The sequence below is a fragment of the Tetrao urogallus genome (assembly GCF_951394365.1).
Source record: "Tetrao urogallus genome assembly, chromosome: 4".
Classification (NCBI taxonomy): Eukaryota; Metazoa; Chordata; class Aves; order Galliformes; family Phasianidae; genus Tetrao; species Tetrao urogallus.
The window spans coordinates 59,617,865-59,644,490 of NC_136817.1; the positions used below are offsets into that span (position 1 = coordinate 59,617,865).

Consider the following 26,626-nt stretch of genomic DNA (forward strand, 5'->3'; position numbering starts at 1 on the left):
TGCTTTCAGGAGTTCAGAGAAATTACAGTAACTCAATACAAGAATTTCACCTCTCAGCACAGAGATGAATTATTGCTGAGCAATGAGAAAGATATAAAAAATAAATAGAGTATGTGAAGAGTCATGGTAAGTATCATTTTTCTGGATGTTGTGGACAATGTTGACGAATTTCCTTCCCTTCATTGTATAAAATGAATAACCCTATGCTGAATAATGAAATTAAGCATTCCATTTGCCTGCCAGAAAAGCATAAAATACTTTAAACAGACTGTATTTCCAGATGTGATCTAAATCTCCACTGAGGAAAAAACTCATTGCCTACTGAGGATCATGGAGAAAATGCACCACAGGAAATTCATTGTTTCATCGGATTTAGAAAAAAAACAACTAACACTTGTATTAAGGGGAATAATCAAAGGAATAGAGAGCTGTGGAAGATACTCCAAGCAATAGAAGGAAAAACAGCTTTTGCTTTGACAGCTATAAAACCCAGTGTATCAAATGAAGAGCATGTCACACAAAAGAATATTTTCCTCCTCTTGTGATTTTTGCCATCTATTTGAAAACAATCAAATACAGCTTGACATGTGATGTGTGGAAACTGTATTTAAACTAGTATGACATGGGCAAGCATCTCCCATGAGACACTGCATTTCCATTTTTCCATCTTCCCTTTTTTTCCCCTTTTTAAACACAATGTCTCTCAGCAGGAAAATATCTAAAAACTTGGCCCTGACAATGTTGCTCAGAAGTCTGCCATTTGGTGAACTAGCAGAGCTCAATGAAAAGGATATTTGGCAGAAATTGATTAAATGAAAATGTCATTGCTGAAAAGTATTCTAATGTCAGAAAGCTATAGAGACACTCCTAAACTAATGGCTTCCCTTGCAATTTTATCTCATGGAAAGATGTCTGGATCAGCTCGCAGTCCTTCTCCCTCAGTTCACCCACATGTCAAGCATCAAAGTCACATTTGAGACCTGGTCTACCACACCATGTGATGCATTTCCAAGGTGTGCAAAAAAACCATAAAGACCAACACTTTCAAAGAGAATGAATGACTTAGCCTACAATTGGCAGTGCACAGGGATATAACTGTTGTCCTTAAAAAAAAAAACAAAAAAAAACAACAGACCTTAGTGCTATTGGGCCTGAACAGGAATTTCCCTCAGAAAATGAGAAAGGTCTTCACACTGCTTTCACTCTCATACATGCTTGCCAAGGAGGAATTTCCAGCCCTGGCAGATTGCACTAAGAAAAGGCTGATCTGGTGCCTCGGCAGCTATAGGGAATGCATTAGCAGAATTTTCAGTCCTTAACATTAGAACAAGTCTCTGTTCCTCCTATACCACTATTTGCCACCTCCTTACATACCAGGTGTCACCACTATTGCTTAAGGAAAAGCACAATTAACAGTGCGCAACAACACGCAGTTGGAGGGATGCAATCTGAGTGCAGAATTCAGTTACACTGTATGACCAGCTGTATTCCATTTGTGCTGCTGTTGCGCAGCTGATAATAAAATGAGGACAACAGGACGAAGATGATTTGTTCCACTGCCTCTGGGCCACCAGTCAAGCAGAAAAATGTGAGATGCCTCTGCGAGAAGCCGCTCCATAAAGTTTCTTCTAGTGCAGGTTACAACCATAACCCTCATCTTGATCCAAAATGTCAGTTGGTCAGACTTCTCCATTTGATCAGCCAGAGCATACATGAGCATGTGTGCTTAATGCTCATGCCAGAACATGTATTACGTGACAGTGGAAAATACACAGGGCTCCTGCTGAGCAAAACAGGTTCCAGAATGAGTTTCCCTGTATGATAATGGATACATAGCTCTTTCCTCAAAACAGATTAAATTCCCTTTGAAGTGAACAGTATGCATAAAGAAACAGCTGCTTCATCTTCTAGAAACCAACAAGGAATACTATCAGAAACCAAATCTTGTAGATAACAAACTTACAACTCAGAAGATACAGCACATAAAGGACTTATTCCTAGTTGCATTCATTTGGATTCATTTTTGTATCTTCTGCATGTTCGCTGAAGGAAGGAAATCACTGGCATATTCACATTCAGGCTGCAGAAAAGAATTTAACTGCATCTCAACTGCAATGCAGAAGAGAGGCTTTATTTAGGAAGTCAGACAGAATTTTCCTTAGTAACTTCACAAGAAAAAAAAAATCCTCTTTTTATTTCAATATATGCTGTTTTGTCACTTTATTTTTACCCCTGAGTGGGATTTGTTTTCTTTTTAAATTTGTAAGCACTTTCAAAAAATAAAATTCAGCATAGCACATCCTTCCAGACTTGGCTATTACTTGTGTTTTCCACAGAGGTCTGTTCCAGCTCCTAATTTTGTCTGCATCTCACACCTACATCCTAGCCTAGACCTAGAAATATTCACTGACTAGGAGCTGAAATCAATAGCAATTCATGGAAGCTGCCAGGGCTTCAGTTTAGGGTAATTGATTGCTGTGGTCCTGTTGAGGCTTTACACTTTTAATATAAGCATTTCTCCAAGTGATTTCTTCTGTTAGTAATTTAATGCACACAATTTTCATTATAAGGAGGGAACTGTGATGCTTACAAATCAAGCTCTACCAGTTTTACACTTCCTACATGGTGGTTATATCATTCCTATACCATGTGTCAACTGAGGGAATTCATTCCAAATACTCAGTTTGCTTGCAGGCTGCATCTGCAGAGAGCAGAGAAAGGATCAGGCCTCAGCATGCATGATGTGATTACATCAATTTACTACGAAAGGCAGAAGAGAGCCCTAACTTTTTAATAGCTATCCTCTCACTGTTTCTTCTCATTCCTTAAAGATGTAACATATGTTTACACTGTTGAAGGACAATTCTGCAGTAGGCATGTCACAACACTAAGGATGCTACTGGATAGATTCCAGCTTTTTAATCTCTTTGTCCAAGAGTCAAGGACTTCTGGAATGGATTATCAATAGGTTAATGATTTTGGCCTGTTTGTCAAATTTCTGTCTCTTACCTTAGGCAGAGAGATGACCCAGTATTTATTCTCTAAGTACTCCTAATAGCCAATGTCAATGCTTTTTATCATGCAACATTCTCCCACTGCTCCACTAAAAGCATGTGCTATATGGGTTTTACTAAAAGCCCAGGGAGTTGCAATTATGTTGTCTGTACCATTTTACTCTTCTGAACCACGAAAAAAGAAACTGCTGCGTAAGTGTTTGCTCCTTCAAGCTGTCTTGTACCTAATATCTGCTAATGCAAGGTATTGATCCATTTGTGAAAATGACTTAGTAGTACAAGGTCAGCCCAATTCCATTTTTAAATTCCACAGTCCATACAACAATGATTCTTCAAGATACCAAACTGGAGCTGGGAAGTCTGGCAGCCACCTCACACACGGATGGGGATTTGCTGATGTTGATTAGCAACAAAATATTTCCATTGAAGGCATTTAGCTGGTGCCATTATGATAGAACAAAGGCTTCTGACACCTTTTTTTTTTTTTTTTTCCCTTGTATTTTTCCTCATATTAGGATTATGAGATAGATAGAGAAATAGTAAAATTGCTACAAGTCTTTCAGCTCAACCTGGAAAACCAACCCATGGACAATTATGTTAGGTGCCAGGTAAACACAAAGTAAAAAAGACTGGTCATTATATAAAGAGCAAGTACAAAGTGCATACAAAGAACAGATGAGGTAACGCTAACAGAGATCTCTGAACTCTCTTAACTCATGATGGTGCTCCATGGGCAATGGCATCACACATGCTCAGCATAGAACTCTTGGTGCAAGAATTTCCTCACAGTCTAATAGCTAAGGCTTCAGTCAGATTTTTGTCCAATTTTGTTCTCTATTTATGTTCCTAACATCATAAAACCTAGCAAGAGAAGAGAGGTGGATATTCAGAGCTTTATTACATTTGTCTTTTGGAGATGCAACAGTGCAAATCAGATCCAAATTTTCTCATAGATAGGCTTGCTCATGCATATTGCAACCCCTAATTTTCTTAAAGAATAACAAAGTTAAAGTAGCTACTGGAAAATGTTGATGTAATTAAAAACTGAATCTTCAGCTTGTTTTTTAGAACAAAATGCCTGCCTTTTCATCTGGAGACACACTCACAGGCCTGTTTTATCTGTAACCATATGCATATCCAAATTTTCAAAAGCAACACAATCATTATCTGCAGATGCATGCAGTTGAGAGCAAAATTAAGTGGATGAGTCAACACAAGACCTGCGCTTAAAAGCACATCTGGAGTTTTCAGCCCATAGTACTCTACCACTGAAAGGTTGCAAAGTAGTATTCAGTTGATATATTTGCATGTTAATTAATTATGATTTGTCTGAAACTACTGTGAGATGCTTAACATTGCATTTGAAACCTAGCAGATATCAGCAACACTTCAAGTGTGGATAAAATATCACTGGAAAAGACCTATGAAAGTCACCTAGCTCAGCTTCTGTTAGGCAGCAGTTTTTTCTATGGTATGGCAAATGGCACCATGTGTTACACACCAGCCAGGGCTGCAAGAAAGGGCACAACTTCAGTACAATAAAGCGAGGAAAAATTATAAATTGTGGCAAAATCATCTCATCGTTGACAAATGTATTATCCTGAAATGAATGAGATGTTTAAAAGAGAACTGAGAAGGAGCCTCTTCATTTGCTGAGTCCAGTCTCCTATAGTACAGAGAAGTACAGCATATATAACTTCCTTCACTGCATCTTAGAATAGCCAGGGATTTATAGGCAAGTAGAAATAACACTTTTTAAAAAGTCTATGCAATAACAGAGAATACTATCAATAAATTTATTTCTTGACACCTATTAAAATCTCATGCACCTTAGGAAGATCTGTCTTTTAAGAGGCAGATGCAGAGTTTCTAGCTGGAGGGTACAGACTCTTTAAAGGATTTTGGTGGAGTTTCTTCTTTCCCTATATGCAATTTATTCATTCACATACCTTACAGAAATATTTTACAGAAATCCCCAGAGCAGCAGTATTTGTGCCATATATAAAAGTATTCCACATTTTTACTGAAGTTATAGTTGAACTCAAAGATTCACTGTTTGCACAGTTCAGTTACCTAAAAATAGGCCTTTTAGAGCATAGTGTTCTCTTCTTCCTTGCATATATACTACAGAAGCAGTAAAACAAAACAATCTATCTTTAAAATATCTAAATGTTTCTGAAAAATAATTACTTTAAAAATACTGACAAAGGCTTCAGTTCAGATGTTATTGCGATGTTTCTGCCTGCAAGCACTTTGCACTGCCAAGAAATCCTTGAAAATCAGCAATGTGAAAATGAAAATAAGGAACAAATCCTCATGAGAATCTCCAGAGTGAAAGTTTTTAAGATCATCTCTATCAACACACATAACACACCTTCTAACAGGACTATGACCTAGCTGATTAATCTATTGAAAGATTTACAAAAATGCTCATCAGCTTCCCCTCTAGGCATCGCAGAGAATCACAGCTTCCTGAGGTTTTAAACAGCAATATTATTCTTTGAGGGAAAGGAGTTTGATATCCACAGCCGTACGGTTGTTTGTTTAATCTCTTCAGGAGACTGATTCCAGATAAGTCACATAACTCTATTCAGTATGAAAATTGTCATAACAGATGTATTTTTAACTCTAGTCTTCTCATATAAGTTAATATGGGTTTTATTTACAAGAGCATTTTCACTCCAAAAGGCCCTGAAAGTGAACTCCCTAAATGGAAAGTATTGTAATTTCATATATAATGGCAATAGTACAGAGCAATCTTTCCCAGTGAGTATTATGAGAGCAGACAAGAGAAACTGAAATGTCTACCCTAACAAGAAGTACACTGGCTACCTCAACAGCAAAAACAAAAGCTTCCAGGGTTTCAGGACTCAGAAGTGCAGTCTATATGGCTTTCAATGCCGAGATGACTGCGTGGGCATTTTCATTACATCTCTATTCTTCTATGGAAGGTCTTTGAGCTAAAAGATTTTAGCTGATGAACACAGCAGTAACATTTTCTTCTTCTTTATGTTAATAGTCCACAAAAGATTGTGTTTTGCAAGGTTAATTTCAAGTCCAAACTCACAAGGGAATGAGAATAATTAGGCCCATTTAAAAGAATTCTCCCCTCTGGCAGAGTCAATTGAATTATTTATACATTATCTTTTCATATAATTGTACCTAGGAGTGCATAAATGTTTTTTTTTGTCTAACTTTCAATAAATTCATAACACTTGTGTTTCAAGTTGGACGCACCGCCTGCACCTGTGACAACAGAGAATGGCTCACTTTTAAAATGCTTCGAGAAATTAATCCAAAGGGAAACAGAAACATGCAGTTTAAAAGCTTCCACAATGATACCATACGGATTAAAACTCCTCAGCTGAAGAAATAAAATTAGCAAGACAATAAACCTTGGTTTGAATCCTGTTACCTATTTCTGCAGGAATAACTTCATTGACTGCAGCCGCACTGCGCTAAGATTTGAGTGCTCCTTAGGTGAGAATCAGTTCTATGATGCAACCCTTTAGCTGCAATTCCTCCCTACATTCCTGCAATATTCTTTGCAACAGTTCCCACGCCTCTCTTTGCTGAGCGATCTCAGATTGCAGATAAAACCTAAAAATTCTAATGAGATGCTAAGGTGAAAATGGAAACCTGTCTGATGCTGTTCAGATTAATTTCAGCTCTACTGAGTGCTCTTTCTCTCTTTAACACTTGAGAAAGTTTGAGATCATGGCACCTGAAATGACATTCCTGGTACAACATAGTTATTTGTTTGCTACAGTCAGAAAAACAACTGAGCCAAGTAGACTGGAAAGCAACTCACTGCAGAGATCTATAAAAAAAAAATTCTGTATTTGTTTTTTCTTACTTAGATCGCTCTACAAACACATTAATATAGTGAAATCCCACCACTACTCCTTAATGTTATGTTAAAAGGTTCTGACACGAATTTTGTGGGTCCTGGATTTCACTATATTCTTCACTGTCTGCTGCAACTCCAGATAATTTTCCTTTTTGTTTTTGCAATTCAGTTTAAGTTTCTAAAAACCAGAAGTATTTTAATGCCTCTGGCTGTTTTTCCTTACCTCTGCAGCAACTACATAATGGGTATGCATCACTATTTAGAGACAACTGCATTAGAGAAGATGGAGAGCTAAATAAAGAGTAATCCATTAAAAGGTTAACAGAATCACATACTTATTCATTCAAATTGTATATGGACAGGAGTGATAAGTAAGGAAATTAGGTACACTGATTAACAAACTAACATTTTTATTAAACAATAAATCTGCAGTGCAGTAGTTATCCCAAAGCTATAGCTATGCTCAAATCACTTTAAATTAACTTCTTCAAAACCAACTTCAGAGAAAAAAAAAAGAAGAAAAAAAAAGACGTTGACTTGTCTTTGCCAAGAATGCCAAGCCCTCAGCTACAATTGGTTTTTCACAGCCAGGCTGAACACCTCCCATTTATTTATTTTTAGAAGACAGTTAGATAGGGAATATTTTCATAGTTATATCTCATGCCCTGAAGACACTGGTATCTGATCCTCCAGCCGTGGACTGCTTGCTTTTGCTGCAATGCATGTTTGAGCACTCTGGATGGATGGCCTCAGACAGCAATTTGATGCTAAAAGACTATTTAACTAGCTCTGATATCTCTCTTTTTGCTACTTTTTTTCAGATATTTTCTTTCATCCAATTCTACTTGACTAGCTGACAATCACATTCTTGAGATATGAGTCAACTTAAGGTGATGAGAACAGTTAAAAACTGATGGTTTCTGACAAGGAGTGAAAGGACAAAACAACACGAAAGTTTCAAAGACTACTTTTGCAAACTTACGGTTTCCATAGCTCTCTGAATCTGGAATTAGTCTTCTAAAAGACACAGTGACTTCTTTCTGTTTCTTGAAAACAAAAATCCTTAAGATTCTTACAGTCACTACTCGTGCAGTCTCGTTTGTCAGAATTATTATCTATTACTTGAATCACACCAGCTAGCTATAGATGAAGAACACAGGGTAATATACAAACACAAAACTATCTCAGCTCTTAAAAAACGTACTCAGGATATTTGTGCCATATGATGACCACATCAGAAATAACCGTGCCCACATGTTGGGCATAATTTTACCTCAACAGAAGTAGAACCAATTCAGTGCCTATAACTTCCTGAATAATTGTGTGGTAGAAGCTGTAGCTATGTCAGAGGCTGTAAGAACCTAGAGGTGACCTAGAAATGCAGTTTCCTTTGGCACTTTGCACTAGGGACACAGAAACAGATGAGTCTGGTCAGAGTTCATGAAAGGCTCTGCTGTTATCAGGGTTTTATACAGTTCAGAGAAGATGGCAACTTACAACTGCATATACTTTTTTATTAATTTTATTCCACAACTGATACTAAAAACATTTCTTATGTTCTTAAACAAAAGAATCCCTACTGCATTTTTCCAAATCAGCAATAAAAATATATGTCAATGTCTTTCTCAACTACTACAGTTCTAAAATCCTCATTTTAGAGGTCACACAGGATATTTTGCTTACGACTGAAAATTCTTTATTTTATCCCATATTTAACTATAATGCTTACAAAGAACAGGTGCTGGGTGCATTATTTGATTACATACCCATGGAGCCAGTGTGGTCCCCAGTCTAGCAGTCAGAAAATTTTCCTCCTTCTATATTCTTCTTAATTGCTATTTATCCAGTATTACATATCCAATTAGTGTAGACCTCTACAGAATCTTAAACATATTAAAGAAAAATCAGGCTTTATTTGATCAGTGATATCTAGTAACACTGTTTAACAGCTCCATTAAAATAATGATTGAGTTTTACTCTAAATTAGAGCTGCCTTTGTCCAACTTAATGTATATCAGATATTCTTTTTATGGTGTATACATAACTTTAATATTGGAACTCCATCTAGCTTTGCTTGTACACATCAGTGATGTTTGGTATGTAACTCATATTTTAGCTTAAATAAAGTGCCATTTAATCTATAGATGGAAGTAAAGGAAAGCAGGATCTCGCCATGCAAGATTCAGATTCTGAGCTGAAATTCCAACAAACTATTTAACTCAATAATCTTTGACTGAAACATACAGAAAACTTCCAGCTCACAGTACTCAGACGTGAGTTAGGTGCCAAAATCTTTGACTACTGCCAATAGCTTTAGCTAGAAAGCCAGTATTACCCAGCTGGAAAAAAAAATAAAAAATAAAAAATGGAGACCAAAAAGTACATTACATCTATCTAGAATCTAAGCCTGTCAAAAATAGCTTTTTTTCCCCTCAGTTATTCAAGTAGGAGTATTTTAATTAGGAGAGCAGAGCAACTGATCTTCATTAGCTACACTGTAAAGCAAGCATTTCTCAATAGTTACACTCTAAAAGAGCTTGCCAAACCATACAAATAGGGTACATCCTGCAATCTCTTCTGCAATCCCCTGCTTCTGACTTAAAGACCTGATTTTAGCTCTGCAGATGCCTTCATTTGTCTTTAATGGAGAGAGACCAAGAAAAAGCCTGTGGGAGAAGGAGGGACTCTGGGAAATATAGAACATGAGGAAAGCTACTCAATTTTGCTAGCAACAACTCAACTCAATTAGAAAAGGGCTCCTTGATGCAGTGTTCCTTCTAAACACACAATGCAGACTGGCAGAACTTTTCTTGATAGAATAGGAAGCATTAAAATGTAATATACAGAGCTATCAAAAGGAGAGAAATAACGTCTTCCAACTGTCCAAACAGAGAGCATATGCCTGAGGAAAACAGAGCTGAGGGTGGGGTAGCAGCGGATTTTAATGGAGTTAAGGCTTTTTTTCCTAGAGCAAGAAAAACACACTGTGAACAGTTTGTGCACAGTCATCGTGTCAGAGGAATTTTTATAGAAACAACCACATCTCACTGAAGGGCATAAACCTGTCAGCTTCCAGCTCCAAGAATGCCAAGAGTAAACTGCATGTTTGCTCTCAGTTTAGCATTCAAATGCATAGCACTGAGATAGGGAACAGGAATTCTGCAAGGCGGCAGGCTGCCCCAGGGCACGCCGTGATATGCCCTGTGCAGTTCAGATGCACATCAGGTTGTACGAAATTGGTCTCCATCCACATAATCTGTTATTTTGGTGATATTATTTCTTTGCTTTTTTGTTGTTGTTTATTTCTTACGTAAATTAATTTCCCTAAGATACAGTGCCTAACGATCTGACTATCCATGATATGCTTCAAATACTGGAATACATTAGACTATAAGAAGGCCCTATGGTGATTTGCTAATTAGCTTAACTCTTATGGGACAGAGAAGTAGGAATTTTTTATTAAATCGGGATAACAGTGGACTATATTGATCTGACTGAGAAACGAGTATTTTAGTCAAGATGAGTCTCTAAATGAGTACATGCTGGAAACAGTGATGTTGTTTCCATAGCAATGCCATGACTGCTGCTGAAGTGAAATAGTGCACTACCAGGAAATGAAGGGAGTTCAAGTGCTATGAGCTACATACTTCTGTGAGTGATCCAAATACATTCTCATAAAGAATATTTAGTGCAGCTAGATAGTCCAAAGATTGCTGCTGATGTGAAGTAAGCCTTATCAGTATGCTTCCAGCGCTGCAGTTTTCTCATTCAGTACACCAAAGATGACTTACCTAAATGCTTCAGCTATGGGCAACACTGCTAAGCCATTTCAGACTGAACATTAACAAATACAGCAACCTTTACCTCCCTTCTTTTCCAGTGAAGGGTATCATCTATAATTAAGGACACTCTCGTTCTCCATAACATGATCACACACATTAAACCTTTCAGCGAAGAAAAGCCTCATATGTGTAATTATTTACTAGCTGACCCTCTCGCTTCCTTTCCTCTCACCTCCTCCCCCCTTTCCTCATCCTGCTCAAACAATACTGAGCAAACATGCTTGCAAGTGGGAAGTCATGTACAAAAGTTTTGCATATTTCTCACAAAAATTTACAGTCATAGCATAAAACTCACTTCCCTGCTTTTCACCCCAGTTACTATTTATGCTAATATCAAAGCAAACCACAAAGTCACTAACTGCATTTTGCTTGCCTAAGGCTTTACCTAAAGTACATATTTTGATCAAATTTTGCAAAGCTGAATTATTTCCCAAGGCAGCCAGAACGAGAACTAACTTAAGGTCTGCACTGCTTTGTCTTTTTGTTTTGAAATACACAAAGAATTCTCAGTGATTCACAGAAGTGCTAAAGTAATGGTTATAACCCAACTGAAGCCATTATAACTGTCCTCGACTAAAATTTTAAAAGACAAAGTATTTTACTTAAAAAACCCCAGCATATCACTGTTAATCTGACAGTTTTTCTCCAGCTTTTCCCCGGTAATTTGTAAAGATGTTCAAACATCAGCTGAATGTCCAGAAGCTCTACCACTGTATTTGTTGTGCCATCGTCACAACAGTCTCTTGGGTAAATAGACTGCAGTTCATTATATGCAGCACTGCTGTCTCTGAGGGAAAGTAGAAAGACAAGTATGTACCACTGCCAGATCCCTTATTAACAAATGCAACTAAGAGCTAAATATTTTCTATTTATTGTTTTAAACGTTTCAAGGAATCATACCCCCAGTGCAAAACAACAAGATGTTTCACTTCCATTTTACATCTAGTAAGAAAGTGTGAAGCAAGCATTTTTAAAACTCAGTCTCTTCTTGTCTGTTCTCTTAACTCTTCTGCAGAACAAGGCACCAAACCAAGCAACATTCAGGTTTGATATTAGGAAAAAATCATTCTCTAAGAGTAATAAAGCATTGGAATGAGCTACCCAGGGAGGTGGTGGAGTCACCATACCTGGAAGTGTTCAAGAAGAGGGCAGGAGTGGACATGGGGACATGGTTTAGTGGGCATTTAGTGGGCAACGGGTTCACAAGTGAACTAGATGATCTTAGAGGTTTCAGTTAGAGATTCAGTTTCGTTACCGGACAGATTTCAAAATCTACTGGAAAACACGATGCTGCAATTTTACAAGAACTTAAAGGGTCCTATATAGGGGAAGAAAAAAAAAAAGAAAAAAAAAATACCTGCCACTGTGGCCAGCATAGCAAAAGCAGGCTGCCACCTAAGTTTTACCACCTCTTTACTAATGTTTTTATCAGTGTTCTCTCTTATCACTGCCTGAACTCTCTCATGACCACCTGACAGGTATTCATTCACACGTATCTAAAAGAAGTAGCAAGATCTGTATTGAATCCAGGATAAAACACAGTTATTTCAAAGTTATCCACACAAGTATCCCCAAAGTTTATAAACAAAAAGTTTCCCATCCTAAAACTCAGAAACAGAGTCTGATTTCACCCCCAATCAGCAGTTTTAGAACATCCTCAGACACTTAACAGCTTACTTACTATAAACTGTCTAGTGTTGTAAGGGTTAAATTAGTGATTCAAACACAAACTCTAGAAAACACACTTATTAGTAAATATTCCACAACAGGAAGGTGTGCATAGTACACACAGCTGTGACTGAACACAACAGATGAGTACACACAAGTAGGGTCAGTAACGTTCTAAATAATAGTTATTCAGTCTCAAGTACCTTTGATGTCCATGTTGTATCATCAAGACATATGGTAGCATTTATGGTCTTGAAACTGTTTTCCAGCTCTTCACAGGTACACTGCTAGTTTGAAGTATCTTTGTAGAAAACACTTTAGAAGACTACACATAAACATTTTCATACAAAGGGTAAATGAATTAAAATTCTGTTAATCAGGCTATGAAATCTAAAGTTCTCATACAGAATTTCTTTAAACTTTCTGTATCAATTTCCTCATCTACAAAATAGCAGACAATTATCTATCCACCAGCTCCTTATTCTTTTGTGAAGATTAATTGTTCAACATGTACAGGAGAAAGGAAAATATATGCATACAAAGAATTACCTTACACCACCTTATTCACAATGCTTCTGTTCTGATTCTATCAATACTCTCAGTAATGTTTTATTTTCAAGTATTTACACACATCTGGGATTTGAAAATTCATTTGGATCTGATATTTCAGTCACTAAGCTCTTATCATGAGAAATGAGTCATTAAAATCTCAGGTCATCCTCATGAACTACAACAAATAACTGTTTTGTTTTGTTTTTGAAGTTCTCAGAAAAATTTATCCTCACAATCCATACTTCATAAAGCATCTTTTAACACAACAGTAGGGGATTGCCAAAAGCAAAGACTTACATAAGTATTCAGGAGTGTGGTTTGGTTATCACATACAGACATACAGAGACTGCTGTTCTCATTCTGACTCATCGCTCTGCTTCAGAAGAGGAAGAATACATTCATCAGGCACCTACAGAAGTGCCCAGGAGAGACACAAGAGTGGAGGGTGAAGCTACAGTGAGAAGGACACTGTGAGAAGCCACACTGCTACTCCATAGAGATGCGCTGGCAAAATAATTTCTCACTCTGTCCTCTCATATGAAACTACAGAAGTACAGTTGCTTGAATATCAAAGGCAAACACTGCTGCATTTTAAAGGACCACCTAAAGATTGATCCTAGAAACAATCTTGTTAAAGAAGGCACCATTGATCTCACTTAATGTAGACGGGTGAAAGGCAGAAAAGAAATACCTCAATTTGTTTCCAAACTCATATTACCAAGAATAAATGCACCTGTCATTCGATACTACAAATGCAGTCCCATTTGGATTTTTGTTTTTAAGGACATCAAGAATTGCTTCACTTTATAAATTTTTTCCTCTGACTTTAATAAAGCACAGGCCAAGCTCCAGAGATTAACTAGCTTACAGATCAAGAAACATGAAAGACCAATAGGAAAAGGAAAAAGAGCTCTTCGTGTTGGCTAAAGGAATTTGTCCACAGCAATATCTAATATCAACATCTAATAGTCCTTCATACAATTCCATGGATAAATATTCTTCTAATTCCTCTTGAAATAAAACAAAACAACAACAAAAAAGGGCATACAATATTCTGAACTGGCTCCATAATCTGTTTCTTGTCTTTCTCTTCCCTTACGTTCTGTAACACACAGAGAAGCATTTTTCTTGACTTCATTTTCTCTGGCTCCTCCTGCACTGTGCAGTGCAGTGGCAGCCTCCCTGACTGCAATGATCCCACAACATGGCTTTCAGGATGATGCCAGCACTTGATACAGCAATGACTGCATTAACTCCAAACAGAACTCACATGAAGCAGGCAAGCCTAATCCCCGAACTATGCACATCTCAGAAATAAGGGTTTTGTGCAGGAGGGTGGCTGAGAACAGGGGACAGAGGAAGAATAGGCCTTTCAGGAAAAAAAAAGTTACAAAAAAGTGGTGCAGCTCAGCATGAAATGTCTTATGGAAATTACAGTATGCTGTAACATGCTAGTCAAGTGGATAGTTATCATTCAGTCATCATCTGTTTTCTGTTTATGTGTCACTGACCAACTCCAGCACTGCTATTTTTCACAAAATTCCCTAAATTTTGCAACCTCTTAGCTGTCCTTTATGATATCTGAGTGCTTTCTGTTACAAATACTGCCTGGATTCTGGTAAGGGTAAGATATATTTATAAAGTTGCAGAAAAAATATTTTATAATGTCCCTCCTAAGCTCCACTAATGCTATCACCACTGACCAAGGAATCACAGTAAAGGATACTGAAGCTTCTATCCGTGATTGCTAAGTGCCAGAGATTAATCCTGAGATCATCCGCTGACATGTACGTCTCACAGTCACTGTTGACAGATATTGAGTTGACATGATAGGTGTGACCATTAGCAAAGATTCTCCGGGGAGTGACTTCTACCATCAAATCCATAGGTTTCAATACAGGCACCTGACAAAAAACAACAACAGATCAGAAACAGAGTAAGATCTTTACTAATTTTTTTGCTAGCATGATGGAGAGCAAGTATTCAAAGACTTGACATTATAAAACTTCTCAGCAGTGTATGCAAGTTGAATTTCTCTATGGATGAATAGTTGGGCAAGACCATCCCTGACAACGGGGAAGCCAAGACAAGAGCCATGGAGAGCTAGGAAGAACAGTGGAAAGCTTGGGCCGCAGGAAGAGAGGCACTGACAGCTGCCACAGTGCAGGCCAGTCCCATGTCTCACATATGCAGAAGGTTCTGGCTTCATCAGGCAAACAATGAACTCCTAGTATTTATTTTTTCATATATTCTGTTTGCTGTAAATCACTCACATTATTCCTTTTGCTACTTTATCTCAAAAAGAAGTCAATCAGCGAAAAGGTTATAATCTCTGCCAAACATCATAAATAAAGTCTTAGAAAACAAACCCAACTGATCATTGCACCCTTGTTATTTCCCTGCGTGTGATTTTGATGTCATGCTCTGAAATCTAGACAATGCCCTGTTGGTAGAGCATTAAACACAGAAATGCTGTGATCCTCAACTGGGAATATTTGATGTAGTTGAACATGCATCAGAAACAATCTCTTAAACATGCAAGATCATTTAAGGAGAAACACAGAAAAGTTAAAGCTTTGAGTTTAACTTGCTGCTACGGCAACAAAGCAATGATTCTCTCCGTCTTTGAATTCTCAGATTACAAGCAATCCTAACTGGCTTTGTCTGCTTAATGATACAGAACAGGAATTCTGCAAGAATTCCATTCATGTAGATCTGCAGACTTCAGTGGGTATCGGCTTGGCTTGCAGGTAGGAGTTGATTATTTCTTTTTAAGATTAGTGAAAATAATAGCACTTGTACAACACAGCCTAGGATAGAACTTCTAGCTCTAACCTTTAGTCATCTTTAGAAAAACACCTGAAGTGATTCAGCCATTACAGTGTGAGAGCAAAAATATATTGCAATATGAGATTGACCACTGAACCCATCAGCAATGCAAAGCCTCACATTCACTGGACTTCTGCATATCTCCAGAAAGAAGACAATTCTTTTATACTACTGTAATAATGATGAGACTGAAATTTGCTATACTGTCTAACTCCGTTACTCTGAATGAGGTGAGTGTACTGTTTAATATTAATTATAAGTAGGCTTCTTCCAGGCACACTAAGTTCCATAACCCTGTGTGAAAGAAAGTGAAGTCACACTGAGAGAATTTTATCAGGAAAAACAGAATTGATGATAAACTCCAAACATTTCTGTGATGGTCACTATGTTGTAAAGGATTTGTGACTTAAAAATAGATTATAGATTCAGAACTGTAAAGTCAGCCAAAACTTAACGAATAATTGCATATATACTTAACACTAGGTGTATATTTAAATCTTTCACTGACTTGGTGCCCAGGACTATCTTCTTCACACAGAAGCAACCAGGACAATGACAGCATCTTACCTGTAGTGACGTTACTGTAGAAAGATCTTTCAGCTTTCCTTCTTCATCCTTTAAGTTGTACCCCTCTGGTCTCTTATCTCTTTCAGTAATTTTCCATAACTTGATTGTTTTATCTTTAAAAGAAGAGACAAACAGCTTTCTGTCAGCATAGGAATTCTGAACATGGTTACTCACCTTTCACAAAATACTCTTTAAAGAAGTTTCTGCACCTTGGCTTAGCCATGTTCCATGCTGAAACAGTCTAGGTCTCTAAATCTGGCACATTCAATCAATGCTGCCAACTGGAAAAAATACTCATAAAGCACAACCCATACCCTGAAGTGAGTCAGAGGGCCCTGACAGCTGACAGACCCTGCAAAACACACACTGCTCTCATATCCAACTCAGCAGTTTGCAGGCAGAACATACCAAAACCACACAGTGCTTCCTGCTGAAGGTCAAACTTGCAAAGTCAAATCGTCAAGGAAATAACCTTGATACTAAAGCGTGTTAGCTAGGTTACTTCTGAACCACACAAGAACAGAGACCAGTTATACCTGTTTAGGTTGCTGTGGAAATGGGCAAAGGTGTATTGGTGTAACATCATGAGCTCTAGCAAAGAAATGAAAGTGTGAAGTATGAAACATTTTGCTCTCCTAACAAGGGATATCAACAAAAACACATTAAAAAACAGAGAAACATGCTGTAAGGGTAAGAGAGAGAGAAGCGGAGAGAAAAATATATTAGCATCACAGGAAATTGAGTTAAACCTAAACTCTCCCTTTTCATGATGGATAAGATGATCATCAAGAATATCACAATAGAATTAGGATGTCTCTTGTTTAGTGAAGAGTTTTTTAAATATTTCAGATGGAATTTCTCCTTTTTGTAGCTGCACATTAAAGCTGCAGATTTCCCTGATACTGTCTACTCCCCTCCAACCTTGCACCCAACCTGGCAAATTTAGGCAGAAAAATAAATGTCAGCTCTTCTCCTTCTACACATGCACATACATTGTCCTGACCTTCTAATAGTTGTTTTACACATCCTTCACGGAGCAGCCAGATTTTCCAAAGCATCTGCACGTCAGATGCTAACCTCCATTCCTGCAATTTTTCTCATTTAATCCTTTCTTCTTCCTTCACCCTTCTCTTCCCAAAATTCCAAACGCTTCTTTCAAATGCTAGTACATATTATTTTAAAAGTTATATATCTCAATACAGAAATCACTCCTCATTTCTATAGCAATTTTACCTTTGATCTCTTTTGATTTTAAAAATCAATCAGTTGCTCCACTACTCAGAGAGCTTTTATTATTATGCATCTGTGTTGGGTTTATGTGGCAAGGTTTTGGTACTGGAGGGCTGCAGGGATGAGCAGGGCACAGCAGATGCCCCATGTCGGATCAGAGCCAGCTCCAGATGGCTCCAAAAGGGACCTGACACTGGGCAGAGCTGAGCCACGAGTGACACTGGCTGTGCCTCTGTGAGAGCAGATCTAAGAAAGGGAACAACCGCTGTTCAACAGCAGCTGGAAGAGGAGTGAGGAACATGAGAGAAACAGCCCTGCGGGCAACGAGGTGCAGGAGGGCAGGAGTTGCTCCAGGTGCAGAGCAGAAGTTTCCTGCAGCCCAGGAAAGGCCCACAGAGAGGCAGGCTGCCCTCCTGCAGCCCGCAGGCACCATGTGGAGGTCTCCACGTGTAGCCATGGAGCAGCCCTGAAGGAGGTGCAGCACACAGAGAGCCCCACCAGGAGCAGGGCCTGCGACAGAGCTGCGACCCGTGGAGAGGAGCCTGCAGTGAGGCAGGAATTCTGGGAGAGCTGCTGCCCATGGGGACCCATTCTGGAGCAGTTACTAACAGATGGGCCCTGTGGTACTGAGCTGTATTGAAGCAGTGCTTGAACAGCTGCAGCCTGTGGGAATCCCACGCAGGGTCAGTTCAGTAAGGCTGGCGTCCCGTGTGAGGGACTCCATGCGGAGCAGGGGGAGAGAGTGACCATGGAGGAGCAGCAGAGATGAAGCATTATGGCAGCCCCTATTCCTTCTTACACTGTACTGCATGGCAGGAGGAGGTGGATGGGAGGAAATTGGTTTTAGTTTCTCACTGCTCCAGTCTGTTAGTAATAGGAAATAAACTACACTAAGCTCCCTATGCTTAGTCTGTTTTGTCCATGCTGGTACTTGGCGAGTGATCTCGCTGTCCCTGCTTCATCCCTTGAGCCTTTTTTCATCACATTTCCTCCCTCTCTTCCTCTGAGGAAGGGGAGTGAGAGAGTGGTGTAGTGGAGTTCAGCTGCCCAGCAGGATGAAACCACCACAACACTTCCTACAGGTATGGATCAATCTACAGAATAAGTGGTTATTTCCATTTGCAGCTGAACAGTTGCAAAAGAAGTTCAGTACATTTCATTTTTATCAGTCATGTTAATTACTAAAAGTACATACTGGGTATATCATGTACTTGGGACTTTTATTACATGTAAATGTGCTTTTTTGCTCATCTAATATTACTAAACACAGTGATTATAAAATACGTAGGAAGAAAGTGTGTTTTCCACTGCTGAGCTTGACTGCTATTGATAAATCTACCACTTCCCTGAGAGAAAACTTTCAGTGGTTAAGGATGTTGTGTGTTGGTTTTCTTCTCCCTCGTCTGCCTTCCGGACTTCAAAATCTCCATAGAAATTCCAAGTACGCTTATGTTTCGCAAAATATTGAAATATCTTCGTGAGGTTCAGTATTCCTTCAGTCTCAAGAGTGTTGTGAAGTTTAAATTAATTAACGTCTGATAAGAAATCTCAAATTCTCAGATGAAAGGATGTGTATGGGTCAAATTCTGATTTACACAATGTAAATCAAATAGGAAGTCCCAGTATATTCTGGTACAAAAGATACCAATGAATTTTAATAATGTAATACTATACCACAAAATTAGTTCAGTTTACAACGCAAACCAGGAATTTGCTAACTGCAAGCACTGCAAATCCACAGTGGGACTTGAAAGCCTTAGTGACTTTCTTCTGCCTCCATTAATTAAGACAATGCAAGCAGAGCTTAGCTGACAACTTACTGGTAATGCGTGAACTGCAAAAGAACTCTCTAATAGCAAGGTGACTCATGAAGGAGTCCTTAGAAGGGCAGAAACAGATTTGGGAAAGTGCAGACCTGTCAGGTCTCAGATAATGAAGGTGAGATTAGATGGACTTCCCCCTCATGCTTTCCCTAACACAGGGATGCTCCTTCCAGCAAATTCAATAGGCACTGCCTACCTGTAACTAGGCAAAGAACATGCTCTGCAGACGTTTTATAGGATCTTTTATAGTTTTCTTTGTTTTGACCAAAACTGTGCTTTAGATCCTAAACTAGCAGAGGGCTCACAAACAGGTAAAAATATAAGCCAGTACTCAAAGTGTTTTTACAGCAGGACCAATGTAAGCATGGATAGCAGACAACGCCTTCACACTGTACACGCTGGGGAAAATAGTATTCTCCACTTCTAACAGGTATGGAATTGATATAAACTGTGTATTCTCACAGGAAGTCTGTGTGGCAGCAAGGAGTTCAACATGGGCCTTCTGTATCCTAAACCTGTAACTATTTTATGACTATGCCACAAGATGAATTTTCAGATTTCAGCCTTACTGTGCCAGGATACTATGAATTCTCCTTAACACAGAAAAACATTCTGCAATCCCAAGCCAACATCCAAAGGCTATGCCCATGACATCACTTCTGCTCTCCTCACATAAAGAGGTCACACAGGATTCTCCACAATTAGGAAGGAGGGAGAATAGAGGGCCAAACATTTTGCTGGATCTTAAGCTGGCAAACAGTGACCAAATATTTACTAAATGATAGATGTACAAATTAGGACCCATTCAGTTTCTTCCAACTATATTATCCTGCATCTCCCCTCTTAGCAATGATTCTGCATTTTCTTCAGCAATAGGCCTTAAGCATGTGGAAAGATGAGTCGGTACCCATTTCTTATTATTACTCCTATTGTAGGACTTAAATAGAGCATTTTGATGATAATGAATGAAGAGAAAAAGAAATTCATTTATCTCACCTACTTTCATTTACACATCTGCAAAGAATAAAAGTTATGACAAATACAGCAGACAAAATTCTAAATTCCCAGTGAAACACAGCTGCTGGATAAGGTGATGTCTTTATCGCAAAGTTAATTTCAGGATCGCATGGCACACAAAGAACAAAAACAGATAGTGCTCTAAACATCAGAAGAGAAAACCTTGTGACTGAGCATAAAATGCAAAAGTAACAGCTATCAGAATCAGTATGGCAGTCTGAGTAAACTCTGACACATGAAATCACTAAAACAGTAAATCAAAATGAATGCAGAACTTGAATATATACAGTCAGTGCTAAAATGCGAAAGAGCAAAATGTGGTTATGTCCAATATATTCTCTCCTATCTTACCATTTGTTGATAAAAGTGAGTGAGCTGCATTTTGCTGTGGTAACCACTTGATCTTGTTTATTTTTTCTTCTATCTCCAAGCTCTTCAAATAATCAAATTCAGGTTCATGGCTCTGGAAAGTGCTGTAAACATTGTACTCCCCCTGACTGTAAGGCTCATTTTTACTCTGTGAAGAATAAGAACAACAAAAGTGCATGTTGTATTATGGCAATATATTTTCTCCTGCTCTAGGGGAAGGTGTACTAGCAGTCTTATAAATATAAAAATGTTGAATGTATAATTAAATTTCTCATTTAAAACATGATATTGATAGATCCGTTTCTACAGGAATGAAATTTCCCATAAATATCGAAGTAGCATTTTATAAAGGACAGAATTTTGAAAGAAATGTCAATTGCACAGAAGATGCTGTGCATGGACTAAATTTAAAACTGGAGCAGAAAAGATAGCACAGCACAAACATTGTTTGAAATTGAATAACTCCATCAAAGAGGCAAAAGCTATTAAAAAGTAAAACAAAGACCACCGCTTCTCTTCTTAGCTTGGAATTGTGGAGCTCTGCCGTATTCTTTAGAGGAACAAGACTAAACTTCTGATGAAAAGAGATTTACCCTCCTTCCATTCTTTTTTACTCAATCTTGAGATTATAAGCAAGTTTTTTTGTTAGATCTAATTGAAGTACTAACAATCAAAACAGCTGTTAGCAAGCTATTAACTCACATACCTCAGGTTCCCTTTGGAATATAACAACCCGACCCCCCTTGTCACCAGTAGCCAGCAGTTCTCCAGTGTGGTTGAACTCAACTGTAGAAATAATATCAGCTAAAGTGGAAAAGAGAGAGAAAAAGGAAAATTTTAGTTTGCTGCTACAACACAAAGCCATTAGGATTATCAAGCACTCCACAAAAAATGAGGGATTTTAAGGGAAATGAATTCAACAGCAAGGCACTAATGCAAACAGGCTGCATGCCATTAGAATCCAAGATTGCTACACAAAGAAACAAGTGCAAACGTAAGGAGGCAAACTTGTTTCCAGCACGTCTGCAGCCTGGAGATCTCTAGAGGGGTTAAGATTCAGGAAGAGCAAACCCAGCTCTATAAAGCTTTTTTGCTACTGGAGATAGCAGACAGTGTTGGCCCCCTGCTATTTCCTCGGCAGGGACCAATGTGAAAGCTTATTCCTGCTGCATGTATTATTTATTCTTCATTCTTTATTAGGGTTCCAATAAAACCCTAAGCACTAGTTTACTAGTGTTTGAGCCAACAGTAAAAAGGCAAAGTACATGTGCCACAGAGAACTGCTCACCGTGCCATGCTGGCAAGAGCCCATTCAAATCAGAGTTTTCAGTAAATCATTTCAGCACCATAAAAACGTGTCATCAGAAGATAAAAAGATTGCAGTCTTTTTCTAATTTTCAACAATTCTCTTTCCCTAAGCAATTGCATCAGCTTATACAAGAAACCTCATCAAAACCTGAGGCCAATCTTGAGCACAAAATACTGAACATCAGAATGAGAAGGGAGAAATTGATAGGAGCAAAAGAGCTGGCACTTCTGCTTGTACGACAGCAAATGCGAGAATCATCATCCACAGTTAATCCTACACTATTAGCATAATTTAAATTAAAATGCCTAGTGCAATAGTAAATTAAGAAGCCATCACATATACAACCACAGACAAACGCAGGGTATTACTCAGAGACTACACGTATGAATTCTCTATAATGATCAGTATGCACTCAGCAGAAACACGGGCCGCATTTTTTGAAGCATCCATAGTCAGCAGCTCCTCTTCAGGCATTAAAAGCTGTGGTTTTTAAATGTGTTCATCATCCATCAGTTTATATCGAGAACAATGGGGCTACAGGGGGTTAAGCTCTTTTGAAAGCCTAGCCCCAAATGAGTTCACTAAAATTTAAAGGAATTAAAATAACAAGTGGATGCTCCATTTATTGGATACATTTCGTGAACTGAAAACATCTGCTCCTATTATTCCTCTAATACACCAGCAGTTGAGTGTTAAAAAGCTCCTATTGCCAGTAGCTCTCATCAGAACACAGTTTCCAAAAACCCAGATTCTTACTGGAAGATCATAAGCACCACCTGAAGAAGGAAAACCATACTCTAATAATAATAAAGCATCTCTTGATCTTTTTAAGAAATCTCCGTCATTCAATTCCGTTTGTCTCTCTAAAAAACGTTCATCTTTTTTTTTTTTTTCACTACACATTGACATGTAAAGAAGGAAGGGAGGATCGTAAAGTATGCAGGCAATTATTTCTTTTCTCTGAATAAAATGTATAGATACATAGCCTTTGAAAGAAATGGCATACAACAACTTGCAACATTTTGGTCATGAATCCTAAGCTTCTCATATTTGATGGTCTTTGATTCTTTATGCAGATCTCTGCAGACTGTATTTCACAGGTGATTATCCCAGCTGCTCTCACCTTACTAGAGTATGGAAAGAATAGAGAGGCTACGGCTGGTGATGCTATGGGGCTCAGGAGGGGCTGGGCTGGATCTAAGAAATATTTAACATAAAAAAATCAGATCAACTTTCTTGGCATGTAAAGTTCATCCGTAGTTCTTACTACGAAGACATCTTCGTTACTTTGTTCTTATCCTGCAAAACTCATACCAATGGTAGGTGTGAGCTCAGGCTCATAAAACAATATCTGCATGGTTTTAGTCATTTAAAGTTGTATCTGACCCCAGCCAAACAGGCAGAACTGCAGACAACTCATACTGACAGTGCTTTTAGACCTATCTCTAGAGCGTATTGGCAAGAAGGCAAAAGAAGAGGGGAGAAGTGTATTAAGAAAATGTGTGTATTGGTGTATAAACTCAGGCATATGTAGCACATAACTGATTTTCCCAACAGGTCACAAAAAAATCAGATGCAAAAGTAATGAATGGTTTCACATTAGCATATGTGAATACACTTTCCGTTGGCTTGAAATACTTCCACAGTGGCATGAAATTGTCTGTAAATGATCACAAGATACTACAGAAGGCACAAAATGGTCACAAATGGTCACAAAGCACCACAGACACTTCAGCCAATGCCCAGTGAAGTCAACAGGAATTGCATAGTCATCAAAGCAACCAAAGCAGGGTAATAATAAAACCTCTGTATTTATTAAAATAGTGTGCTGTTAAGTGATTATCGCTTAAATAAAAGCAGCTAACACATAAGTATCTCTGAGCAGTCGATGTGATATAGTTCAGTGCATAATTCCCTCCCTCATAAGCTGTTTCTCCCAGAGGCATCTCTCCTTTCAACAAGAGAAGTGAATTCTGAACTGGAAATCGCCCATCGTTTTTAAATTAACTTGTCCTTAAAAGAAGATCAGAACCAATATTCTGACCTTACATGGTATGCAGCTTGTTGGTAAAAAATTAGCCTTGAATTGAAAAATCACTTTTATTGATCCTGTAAATAACAGCTGAAAACAACAGCCAAAATATCTTATCCAACATGCCAGTTCAGCAGGCAAGCATTAGTCATGCTGCTTTCATAAAGATTAGCCGAGATGGCTCTTTCTAAGACAGATGAGGCAGGAACAGAATCAATCCACAAAGCTTTTCATATCCCTCTGCAGGACATTCCCCTACAGCTTTCTTAGTGCTATAGCAACATCAGCCACTATGGTCTCCCTGCAGACTCTTACATTGGAGAATGACTCCCTGAGCATGCAGAGAAGCAAAGTCCCGGCGAACTACCCTCTCTGGGATATATAAATGCTCCACAATGCAAGAGATGGTGAATTTGCACGTACAGTGAGTCCTTGGTAAGGGATGATTGAGATGAAAGGCTCCATCCTGCTCTACACCTTCCATGTCCTAGCATTATCAAACTTGGCACTAACTTTGATTATATGAAAAACAGATAATTTAGCTATTAATTACAGGTAACCTCAATAGCCAATGTTGACAATTAAATTGCAAATTTCAACTTTAATGCAATATTAATCTTCCTGATCTGTGTGTAAATTCCCCACTTTGTCTACACAGATATTAATATAAATTTGTATTTAAAAGACATGATGCACAACATTTTCACACAACTAAAAAACACAAGTTTAGTATTCAATATACAGATGCTGGCTGAGAAAAACACACAGAAAACTTCCAAAGGATAAGAGAACACTCCAGAGAGGTACACACCTGCTTCTCTTCTATATCCTGCCACAGCAAATTGTTCCAGAAGACACTACATATTACAGACCTCACTCCTCAGGCCGGTTTTACAGATTGACAGAAACACAAACCTAGACCCTAAACCAACAGGAAGTTTTTCCCGATCCAATCTGAAACATTTCATTCCCTGACTCCTAGTCATCTCTCATGATACCCCATTACCTATTTCCTCTGCAGCTTCAGTTTACCCTCTTCAAAGGCGTTTAATTATGATGTCATACTGAGCAGCTGCTGCTTAGTTATCTATATTCATCGTTTCTAATAGATCTAAGTATAGCAGTGTACAACTATGCACATCAAGACATCTCTAGCTGTTTGTACTTCTCTTCCCTCAGTTTCATTAGCACAGTTCCCACACAGATGCAGGCAAATGAACTCTCAGCAGTGCCCACTCAGACTCAGCGTGGGGTGGGATGAAACAAAGGCAGGCACATGCAGCCCCAGTTACTTTGCTCTGTGCTTCACACCATCTCATACTTTTCTGTGTTCAGCTCCTGGACTCTCTCAGGTTTATTTTACAGGTTTTTAATAGTTTCTTCCTTGGATTTAAGTAAAAGGTAACACAGACCATGTAAAATACCTTTACAGTAATTAAAAACTCATATCTGTGTAATAAATTTTTCTATCACTTGGGGGACTCTACCAAAATTGTTCACTATGCAAAGCAAGAGAGACCCTGACATGCTTTACTCATCTTTATACAGTCTTTCGGTCAGAAACCTCAAGCAACTCTAAGAAAAGTTCAATTACACTTTTCTGTATGTTACTTTTACTAATAATTTCTACTTTCCTAAGGCCCTTCATTTGAAGGCACTGGTATATTTTATAAACATCACCTTGGCTTCAGAAGATCAGGCAAGCAATGACATTTTCAGAAGTATTTCATCCTACAGAGAAATGCATATTTTTGGAGCAATTTTTGAGGGAAAACATCATGATGCAGCTGTACAGGGAAAAGATGATCAGAGAATATAATATACAGCTGAACAGCATTATAATCCTGATAGAGACTTAAAGGATTTGCAATGAGCCAGAATGCTGTAATTAACGTCAGTATTTTTCTCATAAAAGGTTGTGAAATCCCACTGATGAGAACAGGTCAGAACGTTTCCTTAATACTTCATCCACCACCAGCATCACAACACTGGTCCGAGCTGACTAGCAGCATCTAGAGTTTTTTTGTGTTTTCCCGGTGGCTAGAAGGCAATCTTATAGTCTACATTGTTTCAACCAAGTTCTGACCTGGCCTAACCTTGGCTTGTGAAATCCAATAAGATCACAGCACAATCTGGCATGGCTGCAAGCAATGTTCGGTCATACTGATACTAAAGTCCCCGAGGAATGTAATCTGGAAGAAACAACAAAGAAGCTTGCAACAAAGAGATATAAAACAAGAGGATAAATGGTAGATAAAAGAATGAGCAATATTACAGTAACTCATGTGAAGGGAGGCCATTAGATTGAGCTATGTTGTTGGAATTTAATTTAGACTTAGTAAAAAAAAAAAAAAAAAAAGAAAAGAAAAGAAAAAAGGTGAATAAAAAATTGAGTGAAAGAGCCCATTCCCCTTTTATCAAGCTGAACTTTCACAGGTTTCCTCCAGCAGCTAGAAAACAACGTATGCAAATCCCAAAGGTATGAGGATCTGATGAATCCTTCTTTTCCGAAGCAGCTGGCAGA

At 38.3% G+C, this 26,626-nt stretch overlaps 1 protein-coding gene across 1 annotated transcript in view; it reads right to left on the minus strand.

The window, feature by feature from the left end:
- The window catches only part of PPP2R2C (protein phosphatase 2 regulatory subunit Bgamma), a gene marked incomplete at both ends in the record, with an annotated part of 118,704 nt that overhangs the window by 26,205 nt on the left and 65,873 nt on the right, over window positions 1-26,626 (minus strand). Inside the window, 4 exon segments of the mRNA XM_079534795.1 lie at window positions 14,653-14,830; window positions 16,323-16,435; window positions 20,744-20,909; window positions 21,468-21,565. Coding sequence (XP_079390921.1) covers window positions 14,653-14,830; window positions 16,323-16,435; window positions 20,744-20,909; window positions 21,468-21,565 — 555 coding nt within the window.